The sequence below is a fragment of the Centropristis striata genome, chromosome 21 (assembly GCF_030273125.1).
Source record: "Centropristis striata isolate RG_2023a ecotype Rhode Island chromosome 21, C.striata_1.0, whole genome shotgun sequence".
Taxonomy (NCBI): Eukaryota; Metazoa; Chordata; class Actinopteri; order Perciformes; family Serranidae; genus Centropristis; species Centropristis striata.
In genome coordinates, this window is record NC_081537.1 from 19914189 (window position 1) to 19938242 (window position 24054).

Genomic DNA, 24054 nt, shown 5'->3' on the forward strand with positions numbered 1-24054 from the left:
ATAAAAAGCACACTTTATTAACAGTTTGAAACTCCAAGCATTTTTATTTTACATACATTCCTCCAACACAAATGTCTTAACATTTGCTGCAAGTAAGTAAACTTTTTTTTCTTTGTTTTGGTCTTTCAGACCTTCTCTTTCATACAGCCAGCACACTCACTTAGTCAAAAGATAATCAGACAAGACATTAAAGAAAAAAGGAGTCAGGGTGACTCACAAACAGGAAAAGAAGAACAGAAATCTGGACATTTAAGCCCGATCCTAAACCTGAACACACACACAGCACCACTGGCAAAAAAATCTGTAATAAAAAAATCTGTAAACTGTCCCGGCGATCAGTCAGAACTCCCGTGGCCTATTTGTAATAAAAATGTGCATCCAGAACTATTCCTCCATAAGCGCCCAGGCTTCCTCGGCCTTCATGTAGTACTGGTTTGCCAGGCGACCTTTCATTGCCTCCATGGCAGCTTCTGCTGCTTCTGTAAACAGATCACCTGCAGGGAGGGAAGGTAGGAGACTTTAGGATGGACAGTGACACATATCTGCAACAGTCTGCAACTACTAACACGTATTGTGTGTGTAGTGTGATGTATCTTATTCCTCTGTTCCTTGGAGCTCCACTGTTACTAACTAAACTATCATAAAAACATACAGTCATGCAAAAAATAATTAGAGCATTTCAAGGACCCATGTTAACCATTACAGTCATGAATTATGCTGCAGGAGTGGTTTGAGAAGTCACTTGTTTCTGGGGCAAATTTCAGTCGACCTTTATTCATTTATATATATTAAGTTATTTTTTGGACACTTTTTCAGCTTTATTGATAGTGGTAGAGATTAGAACCAGCTGCATTGCAAGGACTAAGCTTTAGTGGTGCATGCTCTACCAGTGATCCACCTCCAAGTGCACTTTTCTTTAAGGGTATGCAGGTATATTCAGGTATATTGAGCAAGTCAGGGAGTCGAACCTGCTTTCTGTGGGTCTGCGTTGAGGTTGAAGCCTCCCTCCTGGTACATCTCTGCTTCTCTGGCCAGCAGCAGGTAGCGGGGCTCGTCCTGCGTCCCATCGAACTCTCCCCCCTCGTCATAGTCCGTCATGTTCAACACACTGTCATACCAGTGGATCGCCTCCTCCCAGTCCTGCTTTCTGGATTATTGAAAAATGAAAACAATTCAGCAACAAAAGTAGTAAAACTGTGCTGAGAAATGCCTCTAGGGGGCAGTATTATCATGGCTGTTGGAGCAGGATTCTGTGTGTGTTTAAAGGGATAACTTAATGCACATACTTCAAGCTTCAAAATACAAGACATCAGGGCATGTTTGTTTTGGCTGTGTTACTGAGTACGGCATGCTTTTTTGCCATTTTAAATCTGATGCTGCACAAAAACTAATAATGCAATGTTGTTGCTAATCTTTGACTGTAACAAAAAACAGTGACGACGTGTAATCAAACTGGCAGTTAAAGGGTTACAATCCAGAAAATAATTGAATATTTGGTAGTTTTCATCATGTCAATTGGAAAATTTAACCCCTAAAAAGTGGAGAAAAAAATCTTAATATGTTATATATTTATAGCGGTTTTTGGAAGTGGACGTTTTTGTCCTTAATGTTAGTACATTTTAAATCTGAAAAAAAAATGCATCAAAATCAATGATACTAATCTTTGACTGTAATTTTTTTCAATGCCCCAGCACCCTATGATTTATCATATTGAAAAGAACTCTATTTTTGTTTTGTTTTTTCATAAAAACAACAGTGACATCTTGTAATCAAACTGGCATTTTAAGAGTTAAAATTTCAAAAATGTTTAAATATTTGGTAGTTTTAATCAGGACTAAAGTTGATTAAAAGATTTAACCCAAAGAACTGGGGGAAAATATTTATATAAAATGTTTTTCTCAACGTTTTTGAAGTGGACACTTTTGTCCTAAATGGCTGTAAAGTGTCGTATATTAAAGTGCTACCAGAAATAACAGTCACTGACCTGTCAGCTGACAGGTTGATCCCAGTATCGAAGGCTCTGGCTACTATGATCATAGAGTTTCTGTCTCCGGACTCAGCAGCCAGCAGCAGATACTTAAAACCTCTCATCCGGTTTCCTGCGTTATCCTGCCAATAAAAACAACACAGAAATATTAGAAAACAATGCTGCTGCCTCTTGCACATTAATAAAAGGCTAAATAAACGGTATGTGGCACCTCCAGCTCCATGTCTGGCAGGATGTGATGAGGCAGCTGCATGCAGCACTGTCCCAGAGCGATGATGGCCTCCAGCTCTCCGCACAGCGCCGCTCTCTCCAGGTGGAACATGGCCGAGTTCTGATCCCACTGCTCGTCTTTCTCACAGAAGCGACCCGCTTCATGGTACCGCACCATCGCCAGGTGGACCTGGATGGGGAGGAAGGAGAGTAAGAATATATTTAACCAAATTAAATGAAGACTTAAAACCAGCTTTCTGCAGCAACAGATAGAATCAGGAGGAAGATGTTGAGGTCGGAGCTAAAACTCATCAAACATATAATATGTTTGATATTTTCCCCTCTCCATTTTTTGGTTCTGCACGTTTGGTTCTAAAGCATGTTATCCTCTTGTGAAGTAGTACCATGTTAATGCTTCTCAGGTTCTTGTCAATGTTTCCCGTTTTGTTTTGTGTGATGTGATGGTTTTTATGAAGCAACAATGCACTGTACCCAAGCCAAATTTCCCTTTGGGGACAATAAAGTTTAACCTTAACCTTTCCAGCTCTTGTATCTGTTTTATGTCTTTACTTTATGCATTATATCCTTTTTGTGTGCTGATTGTGAATTTTACATAATCTATTTGTAATGGACAAAGTGGGGCACTGACATAGCTCTCTGAATATATATCTATTCGACTTTTTTCTCCAATTGTTGTAAAATTAAAAACCATAAAAATGCAACTTGGGTTATTTCTTGCTCACCTTGTGTTCACCTGTGTTGTTATTATTGCAAATTGCATCATAAACTACTTTCTAATGGATGTAAAAAACATTGTTCACAATGTAAAAATGATTACATAAATTACACTTTAAAAACATACTGATTTACTGCGAAAAAAATAAAATAATGCAAATGGTGGTTAAGAAAGTACCAGTAAGATCTTGGACAGCAATAAAAGAGAAATAAGTCTACAGAAAGACATTGTGCTTTGTGAACTTTGATGTCTTATTTTGATTGATATCTAAAATTAAATGTGTTGCATCATATCCTGTTGCATCAAACCCTAAATATGTTGATTTCTTGTCCTGAAAGCTAAAATAATGTACTGCCAAGGTAAGTATATATCATACTGTATATAATTAGTGGGTAGGACACAATAATATTCTACCCTTTTTGACTCTCAAGACTAAAATATCCTGTGTATGTTGGTGGAAAAAGTTGTTATGTCAGATGTTTTTTGTTTCTGTAAAATTCAACAATCTTCAATAATCTTACGGTATTGAGAGTTCATTTCAATCCTTCAAGCCTGACATAAATATTATTATTTTTTCTTTATTAATATCTATACCTTCCCGAGGATAGACTGGCCGATCTTCTTTTGCAGAAGCGCGTTGAGTCGCTCCACCTCAGTGGCCACGCAGGATGGTCGGTGCACGTGAGCGCGAGACGAATGGTAGAAGCTCCACTTCTCCTCCGTCAGCTGAGTGGATAAAAAGGAAAGTCAAGACATGCAAGAAGGAGAAAGAAGTATGAAGGTGATACCACCTGTTCTGCAACACAATAATCAGAAGACAAATTAAATGATGAAGGTAAATCAGGTGCAAATCACACAGCTCACACTGTCAGGGCTGTACCCGTGCAGAAAAGTTCTAATTTTGACTGATAAATGACACAAATCTGGAGGAGTACATCCCTGAAGCAAAAGCATGTAAAGCATGGAGACAGCAGCACACAACACAACACACAGCTGTTTTCAGTAGAAAGGTGGTGTGAAACTGAGGTAGATGGTGTTTCTGTTTCGGCTTTCCAAATAGTTACTTTTAATTTGTTTGTATTTTGCATTTTCAGCCTGTTTTCAGTCACTCATCTGTAAGAAGAGTGGACGTGGAAACAGTGGTCAGCTTCAAATTCCTTGTATGAAAACCTACTTTAATAATAATAATAATAACCATAATAATAATTCTGATTCTGTCCTTTTGTTACAGATGACCCATGCCCTGGTTTTATATTATCGTAGCTCTTAGCCAATTGTGTTAGCTTAGCCACTAACGGGGCTAGTTGGTAGATTAGGCTTTTGCCTAATCCTGTCAGAAGCAAGGCTAAAACATCCTTTTGGGTGGTGATAAAGGAGAGTAAAGCCAAACATTGTTCTTCTTTTAAAATAAACTCATGTAAAGCATGGAGACAGCAGCACACAACACAACACACAGCAGTTTTCAGTAGAAAGATGGTGTGAAACTGAGGTAGATGGTGTTTCTGTTTCGGGTTTCCAAATAGTTACTTTTAATTTGTTTGTACTTTGCATTTTCAGCCTGTTTTCAGTCACTCATCTGTAAGAAGAGTGGACGTGGAAACAGTGGGCAGCTTCTCTAATCAAATCAAACTTTAAAAATCATGCTTTATAAAGCTAGGAGCAACAGCTGGATTTACAAGCCTCCATGCAAATATTCACCGACTGATTTTCCTCATTGTATGAATTGTTTGAGACTCTTGGAGGAGCTACCATCTTCCTCTAATGAGGGAACACAAAGTGCAGGAGGAGCTGGATTAGAGGAGAGGTGAGGGATGGGTTTTGTTGTGAAATTACGGCTGATTCACACTACACGACTTTCAGTCTTGTGATCGGGAGTCTTGAAGTCGTTGGAATTTTTCACATTACGTGACTGACCGGCGACACAAACGTTCTACATCTTTGACCAGGAGGAATCCTGGATATGTGTAATGTCTGGTCTCCAAACTACATTTAGACATGCACGCGATAAGTGAGCAAACAATCCGCAGAACGTTTATTTTTATTCACAAGATTAATTTACACAATTTTCTAAGCAATTGTTCTTGTTTTTGTGATTTTTTTTAAATTTCTTGTTAAAAAGTCACTACAGAGAATTGAAAAATATATTTAAATAATAACCAAAAAAGGAAATAAGGAGAACAGGAGAACATGTTTCCAGATATCATCTCATCTATTTTATAAATAATAATAATTATTATTAGGCTGAAGACCTACCTCTTCCAACAATACCTTGGTTAAGTCATGGTCACCTATCTATATATATATAAATTAAAAAATAAAAAAGTTATATTCTTCGCTTCTTTAACGTATAGAACTGCTGTAGCAATTACAGATGGCTCTTAAAGTTATGTACTTAGTTGGTTCCTTTGGTCTAAGGCTAGTACCTTCAGGTTGAATGCACTTATTGTAAGTCGCTTTGGACAAAAGCGTCAGCTAAATGGGGCGTCCCGGTGGCTCACACCGGTGGAGCGCTGGCCATGTGTGCCGTGTGCTGCGGCGGAGCTGGGTTCGAATCCGGCCTGGGCTCCCTTTGCCGCATGTCTTCCCCTCTATCACCCCCTTTCTGTCTCTCACTATCAATGAAGCAACAAAATGCCAAAAAAAATAATCTTAAAAAAGCGTCAGCTAAATGACATGTAATTTTAATTATTTACTGAAGGCACAATGATAATATTACCCATAAAATGGGTTGATGTAAAAGAGAAAGTATTGTATTTTATGTATTTATATTGTAATCATTATTGTGATTATGATTATTACTCTATATTTTTTATTTATTTATTTTGTTTATTTTAATTCTTATTTCATATTTTATTTATTTTATTATTAAACTGCAGACAAGCTGAATTATGACTTTTTCAAATTCCTTGTATGAAAACCTACTTTAATAATAATAATAACCATAATAATATTCTGATTCTGTCCTTTTGTTACAGATGACCCATGCCCAAGTTTTATATTATCGTAGCTCTTAGCCAATTGTATTAGCTTAGCCACTAACGGGGCTAGTTGGTAGATTAGGCTTTTGCCAAATCCTGTCGGAAGCAAGGCTAAAACATTTTTTTTGGGTGGTGATAAAGGAGTGTAAAGTCAAACGTTGTTCTTCTTTTAAAATAAACTTTCACTCTAAACTATCTAGAACACCGTCTACAGCTAGATCCAAAGAGAGCTTCGCGTCTGCTGCAGCCATGTTAGACCCATAAGCAAACTACAAGCTTCCCGTCTGTCAAAAAGTACTCGTCATCGTCTTGCCATCCCTCCCCGTTCTGTGATTGGAAACCAAAAGCAGGGCTAAGAATCAGCCATGGACACCATGCCGGCTTGCAGTTCGAAACGATATCGAGCGTGCAAGGCAGCATGGGTTTACTCAGACTAGAAGTCGTGTAGTGCGAACTTGGCATTAAGTGATTAAAAAAAACAACTGGAAAAGACAAAGTGAAGAGGATGAAGAAGATTAGAGGAGAGTTATTTGATCATGGGTGAGGATGATTATGATGTTTACACACAGTTGTCTCTACGTTTGTTTACCCGTCTGACACTGTCCTCATCCGACTCAGAATAATGTCTTTGGATGCGATGATGGGCCTACATGATGATACAACATGCATTTATAAATCTACAGTCTAAAATCTAACAGTCAGACTTTATGAGGAGAAGAGGAAATGTTAACAGACTTTACAGCAACTGAGACGACTGAAGGACAGAGGACAGTGAGCTACAAACAGTAACAAGAGAAATTAATGTCTAATAACTCCAAAAATATAAAAGAAAACTCAGCTAAAGAGGTATTTATACTTGTAAATCCTATCTGGACACTTGAAATAGATTATTCCAACAAGTTATAACATATCTTAAGAAATGTATTTGCATTTACATTTAAGATACCTGTGATTTTTTATCTGTAGGTTAATTAAAATAAATCATGGATTTTGTTTTCTGGTCAAAATGAAACCAAATGAAAGTGAAATCTTTACCCCATCTACGTGGTCATTTGGATCGCCTTCACTCCTCCTTTCGCTGGGGTAACCGCTGTCCCCGCCACTGTCAGACTCCTACAGACGGAAATACAATACATTTAAATCAGTGTAGAGACTCGTTAGTTGTATGCCAGCAACCTTTCCAGCTCCAGTATCCGATTCATTTGTTTATTTTTAAGCATTATATCCATTTCTTATTGTGCTGATTGTGCATTTTACATAATCTTATTTAAAATAGATCCAAATGTACCATAAAAAACATACAAAACTGACAGTAAAAACAAAGCTCTAGGGTCTCAATATGGAGCTGAGGGGGACTGACGTAACTCTGAATATAATATATGTATTCCACTTTTTTCTCCAATTGTTGTAAAATGAATAATCATAACGAGGCAACTTGTGTTTTTCTTGCTCACCTTGTGTTCACCTGTGTTGTTGTTATTGCTTCTTTCGTGTTCATTCATTCCAGTAAAATATACGCCTGCAAAACAAACATATGCACATAACACAAGACTATTAGGAGAGGAGGTGTTTTATACCAACTGCTATAAGATTTTACAATGCACAAAAATAACTTTGCACTTATGTCTGTCTTGAAGCTGCTGTGACACTATAAAGGATTAATAAAGGATCCATCCATCCATCCATCCATCCATCCATCTATCTATCTATCTATCTATCTATCTATCTATCTATCTATCTATCTATCTATCTATCTATCTATCTATCTATCTATCATCCATCCACCATCTATCCATCCATCCATCCATCCATCCATCCATTTATCCATCCATCTATCCATCCATCCATCCATTTATCTATCCATCTATCATCCATCCATCCATCTATCCACCCATCCATCCATCCATCCATCCATTTATCCATCCATCCATCCATTTATCTATCCATCTATCCATCCATCCATCCATCCATCCATTTATCTATCCATCTATCCATCCATCCATCCATCTATCCATCCATCCATTTATCTATCCATCTATCATCAATCCATCCATCTATCCACCCACCCATCCATCCATCCACCCATTCATTCATCCATCCATCCATCCATTTATCTATCCATTTATCATCCACCATCTATCTATCCATCCATCCATTTATCTATCCATCTATCATCCATCCATTTATCTATCCATCTATCATCCATCCATGCATCCATCTATCCATCCATCCATCCATCTATCCACCCATCCATCCATCTATCCACCCATCCATCCATCTATCCATCCATCCATCCATTTATCCATCCATCCATCCATCCACCATCTATCTATATATCCATCAACCATCTATCCATCCATCCATTACAATGTGGACACCATGCTAAACTTCATTAAAATATAGTGTTTTACATGTGTAGTATGTAATAATAATGATAACTTACCAAAAGGAGACTTTCCCATAAATCCATGTGCCGCCAGCGGGGAGCAGGGGAGTGTGAGAGGGGAACAGGGGACCGAGTCCACGTCACTCGTGCTCTCGTCTGCAGAAGACGTCTCAGACAGGCGGGACATCAGCAGTGGGGCGCGGCTGCCTGACATGGTACGAACACGGGGAGAACCGCAGGGCTCCTCGCAGCCCCTCAGCACCGTCTGAGCCGACTTCTGAAATAAAATAAGATGAATCCTTCTTGAGGAAAGGGGAACAGACAAGCAGAAGATGAGGGTAAAGCCAGGAAGTCAGGAAGACTTATTTCATTTGAAAATCTGAATGCAGCACATGTTTCCGCCTTTGTTCTTTCTTTATACCATGTTAGACTGCATATTGAGTTGTTAAATTAATGCCTTAATGTTGCAACTGGGAACAGCATGCAATGCTAAATAAAAAAATCTTATTTGTAATTCTTCTTGCATTTTATTCATAATTATCATTAATATACCGTCACGGAAAAATGATTAGACCATTGTTTTCTCTAATTTATTGTTCATTTTAATGCCTGGTACAACTAAAAGTACATGTATTTGGACAAATATAATGATAACAACAAAAATAGCTCATAAGACATTAATTAACAGGCTGATATCTAGCCGTTTTTCGTGGTTTTCTTGATAATGATTTTGGTTATTATCAAGAAAACCATGGAAAATGGCTAGATATCAGCTCTTAAATTAAACTCTTATGACCTATTTTGGTTGTTATCATTATATTTTTCCAAACAAATGTAACTTTAGTTGTACCAGGCATTAAAATAAACAAGAAATTGATGAAAACAATGGTCTAATCATTTTTTCTGACAGTAGGAACTATTGTTACCCTGACCCGCTGCTGCATTCTGGCCCTATCTGACATTAATTATTTCCGCCATGCATAAGCATTTGGCCTTGTGAGTGTGTATATCTGTCTGTCCGTAGCTAATCTCTCATACTAAAAGGACCCTTTAACCTCATTATAGAAAATTATTTTTCACACGCAGCTGATTTCTGGCCCTGGCTGACATTATTATCTCAACCTTGCATAAGCATTCAGTTATGTGCATTTCTGTCTGCAGCTTATCCCTCATACTGCTGGACTCCTCGGCCTAGTTTTGAAGCAGAGTTTGCTGATTAATTACACCGGATATGTTCTGAGCAAGATTATAATAGTTTTGGATGTTTCATTAGTTTTACTTTTAATTTCGTTGTGAAGTTTTGTTCTCAAATTCAGTTAGTTTTAATTCGTTTTTAGAGTGAGTTTGCTAGTTTTTATTGTTTTGAAAATGCTTAGTTTTAGTTTAGTTTTTACAATTTTTAGTTTTTTGTAATGGGGTATTTGTTGGGTGCGAGATTCAAAAAGGTCATAATAAATTTTGCCTTTATTTCCTTTGCCTTATCCATTTTAGCCCCAATAACGTTATTAACACATAAAAAAGGCTTATGTATAAAAAAAAGTTGACAAAGGCGAAAACATTTTCACTTTAACTGTAGTTTTAGTTAGTTTTGTAACCACAAAATACAGTTTCAGTTAGCTATCGTTTTTTAAAAAGCTCTTTTTAAATTTTTTTGAATTTCAGTTAACGAAAATGTTTTTTCAAGTCTAGTTTACTTTTGTTAGTTTTCGTTAACTATAATAACCTTGGTACTGAGCAACTAATCTTGACTGTCAGGGAGCTGGAAGGGTTAACTGGGTGACATGCAACTCTTCTTTTCTCCACTTTATGGAGTGCACTTTTCTTACAATAAAGTTAGAAATGAGAAATTACGAGCAGTTTGTTAGTGCAGTCCAGCTGGCTCTTCTCTGCAGGGGCGATGTCGAAAGGCGTCAGGCCCATGCTCTTGCAGATTTTGTTGCACAGGTGGGAGTGGAAGAACAGTGCCATGCCTCGCACACCTGGAACACAGATAGGACTAAGATGGAGCCTCTTAAATCATTTAGAACGGTGCATGTTGCAGCAAAATCAAACTAAAACTGCACCTAGATTTCCATCTCCGAAGTCAGTCCCCTGCTCTGTGTGGATCTGAGGGTCAGTGTAGAGATCTCCGACTCCTTGGATGTCCACAACGATCAGCTGGTGGCCTGATCGCTCAAAGCTGAAGTGACTGAAGGCCTGATGGATACAAAAGGATTAAAGATTATGAAGTGGTTATGATTATTATGAACTCTGGTGTGAACCAAGAGGTGCTGGCGCTGACCTAAGATAAGATAAGATATGACTTTATTTATCCTGCAGTGGGGAAATTTAGTTGTCACAGCAGCTCAAGGTACAGACACAAAGATATAGAAGACAGACCAAAGCATATAAAAAATAAGGCATATACATACATTCTATACACATACATTTTTGCTATTTGGCATTTATTATTAATATTTTATTTTTGTGTTTGTTTGTTTTCAAGTACTTTGCATTTTACAGATATTGCATATTGGAGTTGAATATATTTTAGCATGTTAAATAGGTTAAATAAGTTGTTGCATGTAGTAGTATAAACATCAATGAATAAATATATTTACATATATACAGAAATATATACAGTGCAGTATAAGTGGTGTATGACATAAATATACCTGTGGAGTGAGTCGGATGTTGTCGTCCCTCACGAAGCCGGAGTTGGAGTTGTATTTGATGTACTTGCCCTCGATGTAATGCTCCAGGTGGAAGAGCGGGTTACCTGGCCTGTTCGTCATCTCCATCACACACATCTGCATGATGTCCACCTAAGGAGCAGAGAGACAGAAACAACACTAAGTCACAGTGTCAGCAACTTGATGATGATGCAGAGTAAAACTCACAAGCAGATTTTAAATCCAAGCAGAGCTAAAATAATAAGTAAATTAACTCAAATAGAAATAGAATAGAAAAACAATGGGCTACTGTTTTGATAAGTGAATAATTGTTTTAGTCATTTTTTCAAGCAAAATTATTTTTAGACTTTTGGTTGGACAGAACAACACAACATAATCTTAGTTTTTGCAAAGTCACTATATTTAGTATTTCTTAGATCAAACGATCAATTGATAATGGAAATAATCACAAGTTGGAGTGTAATGGTGCATGATATTTACAGTTTAATATGTACCTCAGTTTTGGAGTGGAGGTTCGCTTTGTTTTAAGTACATTTTTTCAATTCAATTCAATTCAAATTTATTTATAGAGCGCATTTCATGCACAAGGCAGACTCAATGTGCTTCACAATGTATTTACATAATTACAGTTAAAAAACAAAACAAAACACAGAAAAAGAAACAATTCAAAAATAAAAATAAAAATAATTTATTTTTTATTTGAAAAATAGCACAATAATGCCATTAAACCCTTTCAAAGTGCAATGAAATTAAAGTTAAAATTGGAGTTAGAATATGACAAAAAAAAAATTTAAAATAAGAAGAGCATATAAGAAAAGCAATCAATAAAATGGACTACCAGGCTCTGTTGACAAAAGCTGCAAAATATTCATAATCATAAAAGTCAATACTGTGATTATTGTGGCAGGTCTGGGGATTAAACCAGCTGTAATTCCAAATCAGGATTGTGCTTTTGAGGGATAATCACTGATTTCATGTGTTAATCACTCGCCGTGTCTCTGCTCTACCTGTTTGGGAGGTCGGTGGCGGTTGTACTCTTCTCCCCACAGTTTGGCCTCCATCTGCAGCCTGACGTCCTCAAAGTAAACATTTCTGTCCACCGTCTCCATGTAACGCTTGGACACATAATTGGATGCTGACTTCCAGTTGCTGCTGTGCGAGAAATTTGACAGCTTCTTCCTGGAGGAAAATAAAACATTACAGCTGTGAGAAGCATTTCAGTCATATATGAAATATATTTGCAGTACACCCAAAGCTAATATAGCCTATATCGATACTTAGCCTTGAATTATTTTTACATAATAGCAACACTTATTTCCTAGCTTCATTTCTGTGAATATGTATGGTTTGGAAATGTTTTAGCAGCCAATTGTAAAGCACTTTGAGCTGCTTTCTGTGCATGAAAGGTGCGAAATAAATAAAGATAATTTATTCATTCATTACTGAAGCCATATGATCATAGTATCAATTGGAACTGATGTTAATTTGGGGCGAAACTGCTCCAAACGCACATACTGTTCCAACAGGAACAACATACCAATGTTTCACATGTAGATAGTCTTTTTTTAACTTGTTTGGGCTTGCAGGAGTTATTTTCGTGCTCTGGCTTTTTTCAACATGCAACTTTTCAGTGGAAGGGTGATGGATGCCTTTCTGTTACGTTTCCCACACAACTGAGGATTACACATTAACAATTACACCATTATCCCTTTTGTCCCTCATTCTGCAACGCCATGCACAAGCCAAAACACAGTACCACTGTACGTGTCAGTTCTCCTTCACCCAGAAGAGTAAACATCCAGGGAATTAATGCATCTAAAGCCCCAGTGGCATCATGGAGGACTTTATATACTCAGTACCATCTTTGGCTGGGATGTTACTGAATCCGTCAGCAGCTATTCTCCCGAGCTCACGCAAGAAATGTGAGGAATGTGGACCTTCACCGCTTATAGTCTACGAGAGACATACTCCTCTTTGTTTACACTGAGACAACGAGGGCCTCCGTTACTCCAGGCCAATAACCGCCGTATGAGAACAGATGAATGTAGAAAAATATCTCAACTTACGTTCTGAAGCACTCCCTCATGGCCCCTTTCCCAAACGGCTGTGAGAAATAAAGGAGACGAGAGATAAGAAACTGAAAGGCCTCACCACCACCTGTGTTTTTTCAAAATATTGGCAAATAAATCAATCAATTATTTCCTAGATAGCAGAAGTACCTGAGCAGCCATCTTGATGTGGACCTGGTCTTGAGCCCACTCTCCTGTGATGGCATTGTACCTATGAAGAGGGAAAGTCAATTCAGAATAAAATTAACAGTAATTATTGCTGATTTGCAAACTGCATACTTTAATGTATTACTTTTAGTACATACAGGTGCATCTCAATATATTAGAATATCATGGAAAAGTCAATGCCTAGTAGTTCAAGTCAAATAACCCCAACCAAGTATTTAGTCACATAGATGGACATACTTTTCAGAGGCCAACATTTCCATATTAAACATACTTTTTTCAAATTGGTCTTTTATAATATTACATTTTTTTGAGACACTGCATTTTAGGTCTTCGTTAAATGTAAGCCATAACCATTATAATTTAAGTTAAATCAATTAAGATGAAATGTTTCATTCTGTGTGTAATGGATCTATATAATGTGTTATTTCCACTTTTTGAATTGAATTACTGACATAAACTTTTTAATGATATTCTAATTTATTGAGATAAGTGTGTTGCAAGCAGTATGCATACAGATGGGACATCCAACTTGATCATAAATTTTTATTGCAGACAGACTGGAGAGAGAGAGCAGAATGACCAAAGGTAATAAAAGGTCCCGAAGCTGGAAGAAAACCCAGGACGTTGCACTGAATTTGCAAGTTGTTGTGCAATACAGGGATGTGCAAAATATGGAATTTATTAATAAATCATCAAAGTGGACTTTTTTTTGCTGTTGTTCTGTGCTGCTACCGAGCTTTAAAGCTGAAGTAGACAGGAAACTGGAAAAGGGCACAAAATGCCAGAATTTGAGTTAGACCTCTTCTAGCAGCCCTTCCTGTCCCCTCTCTGCTGTGAATGTATGCTGTACTGTTTTCCAAGTGGCAGCCAGGTCACAGAGCACATAGTAAGATATTCTGAAAGGACAGGTAGAAACCAAATAGTGACCAAACATAAACTTGTTTCTGCTTTTAGATTTTGAGTCTTTTGTGTCACTTTAATCTTTAGGTTTTGGACTGCTGGCTCCAAAAACAAAGTAATCTATAGATGTATACTTGGGCTTCTGGATTTTTATATATTTTACAGACTTTTTTACAGGATTACCAGATTCATTTAAGACAAAAACAATCGCACATTTGTGATATCTGCAACAAAGTATGCACATGCACACATTCACAGACAAATCCACAGCCACTTTCAGGCTCATAGATAAAACATTGTGGTTGCTATAAGGTGGGCACAACTTTGTGTCATTCTAAAGTAATGCTTCTTTGTCTTAAAGAAAAAGAAGCTGCAGTCCATGACCAACCTTTCCAAAAAATCTTGTAGGAGTCTTGGAAGTTTTGGGCTTTTCTGCAATAGGCCACTTCCATTGTCAGGTCCCCCTTTAGCCAATTAGCATGAACACAAACACCCATGACAAATATCAGCCTCTTAGGGCAAAAACAGTGGTAAAAAGGATGGATAAATTGTGTGCACATACCAACAGACTGGGAAGCTACAGACAAGCTAGAGATAATTTAAAATATTTTGTAGTTGCAGGCGAACTTGCATTACTATTTTTGAAACAGCAGCTTTGTAAAACAGCTTCTCCTTTTAAGTAGAGCAGCTGTGATGAAGTCCACCTGTGGGTCCCTGTGACCCTGCTCTGTGGGTGAAAATGCTTGTTTTTCCACCTGTTACATTACAAATCACTCACACTGGACAGTCTACAACTCTTCCAGGACTCTGCTTCAGTATACAGAAGAGCACAAAAACGCTCTGGTCTCGATAGTTTTGGTACCCGAGGTACTCTTCGCCCCCTGTGAGCGAGTTCCCCTGTCAACAGCTCATTATTAATTCTTATCATGGAGGCACATAAAGCATCTCGCTTCCTCTCCACGGACAAAAAACTAAACAATGAGAGAGAGAAGAATGCAGCTGTGTGTGTTTCATGTGTGTGAAAGGCCACTTTGTCTGAGCCCACTTCTCCTTCGATTTAGGTTTAAAGGAATTCATGTCGACAGGGAAGAACGTGTACAGTCAATATAGGGATACAAATGTGTGTGTACACACTGTATGTCTGGGTCAGTGTGTCTGTTTGACTTGGCGGGGTGTGTGAGTTAATGAACACTGCATGAACTGTAGGTGCAGCTGCAAGTCTTCACAGCTGAAACCGGAGTACATTGAAGCTACAAACTCACTCATCTTTTCTTCTCCACTCACACAAAAACAGCACTCTATTCCCCATCCAAAATATTTTCTGCCAACAACCCGGCTCAGCCTGGGAACACGGTGTACCGTGACATTCATTCCTTCTAGTTGATACTACAGGGGGCTTCAGGGAGGGAAGGAGGAGTGAGGTTACATGTGGGTAAAATTAGCACACGAAAAGAGAACTCCTGACAATCCCTCCTCTCTGCAGTCAAGTGCTGTTAGTTATGTAACCGGCCAAGCAAAGGAATTTATTTTCCTCCTGTTTTTCTGCCCACACCCGTTCTATTGTGTGCTTTGATAGAAGGCTGCCCACGTCTGAGGGCTCTGCAGGAGGTGTGTGTGTTTATACAGCCGCCATGTCGCTCTAATATCTAGTGCACACTCAAGTGACCACTACGACATAAAATAGTAACTGGGTCAGCCAACGGGCGTCATTGTTTCCAGTGACGGAGCAGTAATGTTTGTCAACAGTTTATTATGAAGCACTTTGAGCTGCATGAAAGCTGCTGTATAAATAAAGATCATTCATTCAGTCATAACTAAAGCGTTTTGATCACAGTGGAAATTATGTCAAATGTGTGCAAATCTGCTCCAAAACCACACTGTTAAAGTAAAAACTAGTCCGGGCTTGCAGGAAGCTCCACTGAGCAGATTATGAGATTATGAGAACTGTTATGTTTGTTTTTTCAGGAACAGCAATAACCCCGGGCATGTTTAATTAAAAAAAAAATCCCAATTAACATTGTTTATATTTCATTAATAATGCCATTACTAACCATTTAAATTAATATTTAGTGCATCATGGTTTAATGAGGATAATTTCACTCTTTTTCATAAAAAAAAAAATGCACGTTGAAACTTTTTTTATGTACATTGGAAAGACTTACATATAAACTACAATGGTTTTACATGACATTGATTTTTTCAATTTTACATATTTAAATAAAAATAAATGTTTTAATGAAAAAATACAATTTAGGTAAATACAAAAAATAAAATGTAACAATTTTTTTTCTTTTTGATTTTTTTTAGCTTTCAAATGGGTCAATTTGATTAATATCAACAGGGAATCTCTGTCGACTATCACTCAAATATGTTAAAACCTAATATTTAAAATCTACTTATCAATGTTTTTGTATAAACAATGGATCGATGACAAAATGTGAAAGACTAGCATTTGTATTTGAATTGTTGTGAATTTAGTGTAGGGTGCTTTTTACTTTTTACCTGTATTTGTTTACAGAAGGACTTCTTTTTCTATTCTTATACAGTAGAAACTATTTCCCCACAGGGATAAATAAAGTATTTCTGACTCTGATTCTGATTCTGAAAGTGGTTGCTTGACGTGAGAATTATCACCCGTTTCTGCAGTTCCTTAGTGGTTTTAGTACTGGAGTGTTTTACCATTTCAGCTAATCGTTCTGGGGTTTTTTTTAGCTCACAACTTCTCAATCACACTGGCAGATGTTTTCAGTGAATTAAACTCTGATTATTAACCTATCAGATGCAACCTGCCCAGCACCAAACAGCAGACAGACAAATTTAGTGACTAGCTGGTGACCATAGTGGATCATTTAGCAGCAAAAACTATGGATATTGCGACTTGTTGCTAACAAGCAGGTTTGGGAAGTAACGGAACATATGTAACAGGACTACATATTTAAAAGACAAAATCCAACATTCACTTCCATCCATCCATCATCCACCCACCCACCCACAGCCACACAGAGTATTTGGTACCTGTAACGAATGCAGGGTTCAGTCTCGATGTCCTCCAGATGAAACTGTGCCCAGGGGTCGGGCATGGCTTTGGCCTTTTCTATCGCATGTTTCCAATGGTCCTGTTGCAGTGAACAAACACCACTTGTGAGCTGACAGTATTTGTTTTTATGCAATAAAACAATCCGTCCCCAAATAGCTTGAGGGGAAGCCGTTCAATGTGGAAAGCATGAAATTTAATTTGTAGAATAATAGGAAATTCAAAGCCTTTTCATCCTCTCTCTATACAACAGTTTCCCTTCTAAGTACCTGTGTTGTGCTCCACAATAGTGCAAATTAAATTTCACAGTTTCTGCATTGAACAGCATCATTCTTCAAAGTGTTTGTATTGGATCAGCTTAGGGCTAGGGAAGCTTACAATGCAGATCATTCAACAACAAAATTCAGGGACACACCAAAGTAAACGAAGAGCTGCTGTGAGAAAGACAGGTATTTAGTTTGTAGCAGCGTGCACATCAGGAGGAAAGGAAGGTTCAGGAAGCAAGGAAAAAAGACAAATATTTCCAGTAGAAAAGAAGGAAGAAGGGACACAATCTTTATAATAACATGGACATCTAACTAATTAATGGATGAATACATAGTTTTTATAGTATGGGGCAGGCCTCTAAGGAAGAGATCTAAATCTGAAGCTTAACCCTTTATAGGGCACTCCTGGAAATTATAAATGTCAACCCTGAAGTGTTATTGGAGGATATTACAAGACTATTTGCAAAATGTTTCATTTTTATATTGTGAATCGAGGTCAATTGAGTCATTATTATTATTATTATATCTATTATAGTCTCTTTCCCACAGCAACCCTAAATAGACAATAACACACCATTTGCATCCATCACGACTTTATCTTTAACCTTTAAACTATTTATTATCTATTTAGACTACTTATTACATATGCGTAATGAAGCACACGTACATTTAGCTGTATACTTTTTTAATACAATGACAATAAAGGAAAGCTTGAATCTTGTTGATTTACTGATTGGTCAGATGCCACAGTTCCTGTTATAGATGTCTCAAGACTCAAGTTACCAAATATGGTTCTTTGCCTGATAAAAGGGTTAAATAATCATCAAAATGAATGTGATCACCACGTGTTTACTGGCTATCTGCAGTTACGCCATTTTCAAAAAAAAACTTTCTTGGTAGGAGCCATGATTCAAGTGTCACTGGTAATCCAAACCTGAACCAGTAACCCAAACCCTGACCGTCCTGTCCTGCACAGCAGCCGCACGTCCCCCTCGTGGCACTGTGCAGCTTCATATCACAGCCAGAGGACTGCTGCACATCACATGACACTTTAAAATGTCACTTCACCATTTATATACTTGTATTTACTGTTTTATTACAGTCTTCACCTCTGAATGTATATACTTATACGAAATATTATGAACAGATATATTGGGGGTTTTTTTCAATTTATTATTATTATTATTATTTGTGTTTACATTCTCAACTTTTCTTATACATATTTAATGAGCATTATTGTAGGCAGCCTGAGACGTTTTATAGCCAAAGATTGCTTCGCTGCAATTGTTGTGCATATGATGCATTCAGGAGTAGTTTATATTTAGAGTGTCGGAGTTGTGAGACGTGAGACATCTCACGTCAAACAGAAAAACTACAGCCCCGTCACAAGACTTTAGGTACTGAAGTGACCTGCCATGTTCCGAATATATTTTTAACTCGCAACTCAATTTGTGTCTTTTTTTTTTTTTTTTTCCCAAGCAATAGCACTTATAATAAAATTTAGCTTTCTGAAATTTGCACATTTGCTTACGAAAAATGTGCTTTTTGTCAGTGTAGTTTTCTAAAATAGTGTTATGAAAGCGTGGATTAATTAAATAAAACACAGGATTACATCGTGAAGAAAGGGAGGATGCATCCATTAGAATACACATAGCATCAGTCATAAATAGGGGTGTCACAATTTCAATTCCAGATTGAAAGTTTATCCAAATTAGCTTTCAATTTCTATAATTCTAATCAGAAGCAGGATAAGCAAAATTAAAAAAAATGACCACATGCCTTAGTGTTGTACATTCTAGAAAAATGTGGCATTTATATCACACTTGATCCCATGTGTCTTTTTTAAAAGAATAAGTGTGAATGACAGTTGTCAGGGCATAAAACCAGTAATCTGTTGATCCAAATCAATCAAGACTACATCGTCTAACAATGAGCCTTCAGTGCTAAAGAAAATACACTTTAAATCGAGAAATGTAAAATAAATCGTGACCATAAAACTAAAAGCCTAATTGAATTGTGGATTTGGAGAATTATGACACCCCTAATCATAAAGAGAGTCATGGGAAATGATATAGATAGAAAGTATGGTTGGAGAAGCACAGTAAAAGCACAGTAAATTACAGAGTGGAGTGGGAACAAGGAGGCGTAGATGGTCACTGGTGAAAAGGGAACAAAGGAAGATATAATTTAATCTGTAACATACCCGTGCGCTCTGAGACAAAACCTTGTACGACTGAGGTTCTGACTCCGTTTCTGTTTCATTCTATGTAGAAAAAGTAAAGAAAATGGACGGCTTTTCATCAGCAAACAAGAACAAAAATCATACACACAGCATCCTCAAATATCCTTAACAACACTAAGTGGTTTGATGCTCTAGATAACAACAACACTAGGCCTTTCATTCAAGCAGCTGTGGTAAGACTCGATTAAGCTCACTGCTGATGTGGAGAGGGCCGGACTCTGAGCAGTGAGAGACGTGCTTACAAGCAGCATAATAACATGAGGTGAAAGCCTCTCTCTGGTACTTCCTGTTCTTTAGAGAGAGTACAGTTAAGAGGTGTCTGACCAGCTTCAATAAACAGATAAACATACTGGTGTGTGTGTGCAGGCATGCACAGAGCAACCTTCCTTATAAGGCAAAGAGATGTTCGCACAGAAAATTGCAGAACGTAGTGTTGAAGATGATGCATAAGCATAAAACACTAAATATAAACTGTGTTTTTAGCTTGACTAAACAGTCCTCCAACACCTTTTAAACATTTTATGATACTTTTGACTTTTCAACTCACCCTGAACATGAAATTGGCCTTAGGAAGAGAGTTTGACAGCTGTCGGGAGTAAACCATACTCTTCAGGTAGTGACAAATTTCTCTGGCTGAGTCATCCAGGATGGGGAAGATGAGGTTTTCCTCATCATCATCATCACTGGCGTTGGCATCACTGAGTGAGGAGGCCCGCTGGTGTGGGGCACTTCGATGGATAGGGGGTCTCTTGGCACTGCCATCCTCCTCCATGGTGAACATGAGGTCGTCCTCCATGATGTCTCCTGTTATGTTGACAAGAGAGAAGTCAGGAGGAGTGTGAGCGCACTGAGAGAGAGCAGTGAGTGGAAAGTGAAGCCACATAAAGAGAGTTAAACCGTGACAGCCATGTTAGTACGTGTTCACAACAACCCTGCAGCATGGCTGCACAACTCTGCATCTAATCCCATTTGTAAGGAAGTTATCTACATGTGGCTGCACCAAGACATCACCATCATATGCAGAAAACTGAAATAAATCAAATGCAAAATAAGGTGAATTAAAGCAATGAATGGCGAGCATCAACATTACAAACAAAAAAGCAATTTACATGCATATTATTTGGCAACTGTAAGCACCAGTATGTTCCACTGTAATAAGAAGGTAATTGTGTTTGCAGATTCACAGTGTAACAGCTGGCTGGTGAAGAGGAATCCAGACCGAAGCAAGATAAAGTTCCTGCACTCCTGCTGGAACAACATGCTCCCATTGAATCATGCAGCAGCAGCAGCGGCCATTGATATTGTATATTATGTTACAGCATGCTGCACAGCGTTTTTCCCCAACTTTACTTTGGTCTGTTGTGACCTGCTGCTAGATGCACGCATTAAAAAACAACATACTTTGAGCCGAGCAGGAACACACCTTTAATTGCTGACTGTGACTGTAGGAACGTGTCTTCTTCCGTCTCACAGTTTCACTTTGCAAGTTAGGACAGACTAAACAGGGCTGCAGCAGCTGCCGTTAAATCGTCTTCCCGGACCAGACTGGGTCGCTCCTTGTTCTCCAATGTATCCTGAAGGTCCGGGGACGTGCCTGGCAGCGGACTGTACTCCTTGTTACCGTCCTCCACGACGATTTGAGCCCGCTGCACGTACAACAGTGGTTTCTGACAGCCACGCCTCTGCGTCCTGCTGCTTTCAAGACTATCAGAAAGATGAAGCACGCATAAGCAGACGATATGTAAAAAAGACTACCAAGAATGTATCTACCATTGAACGGTAAATAAATACATAAACAAGACAAATACGACTAACAGTTATTTCTAGTGTTTTTTTTAAACATTTTGTATTAAATACATAAACAGTATGATATGGTTATTTCAAAGCAGAAACACGCGTAAATGAAAGTTACGACGACATGAGAGCACTTAAAAGCAGCCCCGGATGGTAAACAGCTCCCAGCAGTACGGTCCGTACAGAGTGACGTTATGTACACAAGTAAATTATTTTCAGTTACCTGAAACTCAATATCGTGAGGAAACTCCTCCGTCAGGAATTTTCTACTACTACACATTTGTTATATATTAAATAGGGTACAACAAGTGACATGTCATACAAAAGACGTAAACAAACTGCCAAGCTAGCTTATCGTCACACTTAAAATAATCGCCTCATCCTCGAGTCATTTTTTGTAAAATTGTTTTTTTTGCCTAAATCATCTCCTCATGACGCCGGCCACCTATGGTAAAATCACCTACATCCTCAGTTGATCAGGTCATGTGATTTTACCCCTATAAGATAAAAGCCTATAAGCGGATTTATTATGCCTAAGTCAAAATAAAATGTGACTTAGGCAATTTTTTGAACATGCCTTTGTGACTTAAGCAAGATATGGTAACGCTTTATTTTGAATGTGTCTACATAAGAGTCACACAAGCCTGTCAGAAACAGTGTCATTAATGTTCATGACACATCCCATGTCATGTTTATGACACGCTCATGCCACTCTTATGTAGACACCTTCAAAATAAAGTGTTACCATATCTTGCCTTATAAGTCACACAACGGCATGTTAAAAAAAATAAAAAAAAGTCATTTATTTCTCTTAAGTTACATAATTTACACACAGTGTTATTACTATGTCAATAGCCATCCTTTGTTACATAATTTTTTCATGAAATGATCAATAAATGTCATATGTTACACTTTTGGACAAGTTTTTTGTGTTTCCTGCAAAACTTGAAAAATGAGTTAGGCGATTATTTTAACAGGGTGACGTTATTTATTTCCAGCATGTCAACGTCCCAACGGTTAACCGTTAATTTCGGTCCTGGTTCAGCCGTTACCGTTAAACTAACGTTACATCTCGGAAACCAGGAGAGTAGCAACATTAACGAGTAAGTAACCTAACCTGATTACCTCAATTACATTTTTAATATGTTATTACGATCAAAAATACCAAATACTAACGTCAGCGAGAACCCTGTGTGACTCCGTAGTTACATTAAACATGTGTCTTAGCTAACGTTAGTAAGCTAACCAATATCAGCAGTTGTGTGTCACAACAGTGATAAAATTCAGCAGTTATAAATCAGTCACTTGCATAGGTACATCAAAACACTCACTTCAGTATCTGGCACAGTTAAGTTGTTTGGTCTGTCTACTAGAGTCAATACGGTAGCGTGGCCGAGTGGTCTAAGGCGCTGGATTTAGGCTCCAGTCATTTCGATGGCGTGGGTTCGAATCCCACCGCTGCCAGAACTTTTTATTTTTATTTTGCTTGAATATAAAGCCCAGACAGATAAACAATACCAGACATAAGAAGGTTGATTAAAAGGTAGAAAATGGATAGATAGATAGATAGATAGATAGATTGAAAAAAATAGAATATTTTTGTCAGCTTCTGTCTGAAGTCACTATACAACAGGGACTGATACATCAGTGCCATCTTGTGGCTGGAAGCATTGCATTGTACAACCACTTTTCTGTTACAATGTAACAATACTATAAAAGAGGTGTTGGTTACTAATCACCAAACTTGAAACCCTTGTCAATTGAAATGATGGATATGAATGATTACATATACGATGACCGAATTGAACTACAATGAATGAGAAGGAGAAGCATGAAATGAATAAGGGAGCGTCAATATTTTCCATATTTGTACAAAAAGGTGCCGCTGCATAGGCCTTTTAAACACACACAGAACAGGTAATTGCACGACGGTCCCTAACTGAAGCCTAAGCGTTCACAGTACAAATTAACGGGAGGGAAAGTCCGACATAAACTATGCAAATAAACATGAAAATAAACTGAACAATATACAGATGACATAGGAATAAGTGTATTGAATTAAAACAGTGCGACAAAACACACAGAAACAAACTGCAGAAACACTGGACTCACCTCTTAAGGACGCACACAGATATGAAAGAAAAGAAAGAAAATATAGTCCAAGCATGAAATGGTGTGGAGTCCAGATGATGAGCTATGATACTGCAATGAAAGTGCAGATCTGATAGTAGTGTCCCCTGGAACGACAGCAACTGAAGTGAGGAGAGCCTGCCTCTGTGTCTTCAATTAACATACTTAATTGGTGAAATCCTATTGGTCTAGGGACCGCATGCACAGCTGATGGTGCGAGTGTGTGACCTTCTGAACAAATTCATATTCATGACTAAAGTTTGACACAACTGCAAACGGATGGAAATATGTCTAAATTCTAAATGGTGCACAAAAATATTACCATATTATCTTTTTTCTCTCCCCCAATGTCCCAACAGGTGCTCCATACGCAGGGGCTCCATACACTACGCTCCACAAGCTGTTTGGCACTGTTTGGTAGGAATACCTTCAGACTGCTCAAATTCATAATATTCAAATTATACAAAATTGAGCAGGAATGC

The 24054-nt window shown here is 37.9% G+C and overlaps 1 protein-coding gene and 1 non-coding gene across 2 annotated transcripts; one reads left to right on the forward strand and one right to left on the reverse strand.

Moving 5' to 3' along the window:
- Window positions 1-24: 24 nt before the first annotated feature.
- eef2k (eukaryotic elongation factor 2 kinase) lies at window positions 25-23825 on the reverse strand. The gene is made up of 21 exons (XM_059324641.1): window positions 23555-23825; window positions 22774-22927; window positions 21072-21352; window positions 20196-20452; window positions 19610-19669; window positions 17122-17222; window positions 13189-13249; window positions 13036-13073; window positions 11977-12148; window positions 10952-11101; window positions 10361-10493; window positions 10149-10276; window positions 8355-8574; window positions 7366-7430; window positions 6947-7024; window positions 6501-6557; window positions 3528-3659; window positions 2199-2387; window positions 1985-2109; window positions 969-1147; window positions 25-494 (listed from the first exon to the last, which is right to left on the reverse strand). Exons 4-21 carry the CDS (start codon window positions 20442-20444, stop codon window positions 385-387), a joined length of 2247 nt encoding a protein of 748 aa, XP_059180624.1. The 5' UTR covers window positions 20445-20452; window positions 21072-21352; window positions 22774-22927; window positions 23555-23825; the 3' UTR covers window positions 25-384.
- On the forward strand, window positions 22825-22906 carry trnal-uag (transfer RNA leucine (anticodon UAG)). The gene has a single exon. It is a non-coding gene; the product is annotated as a tRNA-Leu (tRNA).
- Window positions 23826-24054: the final 229 nt, after the last annotated feature.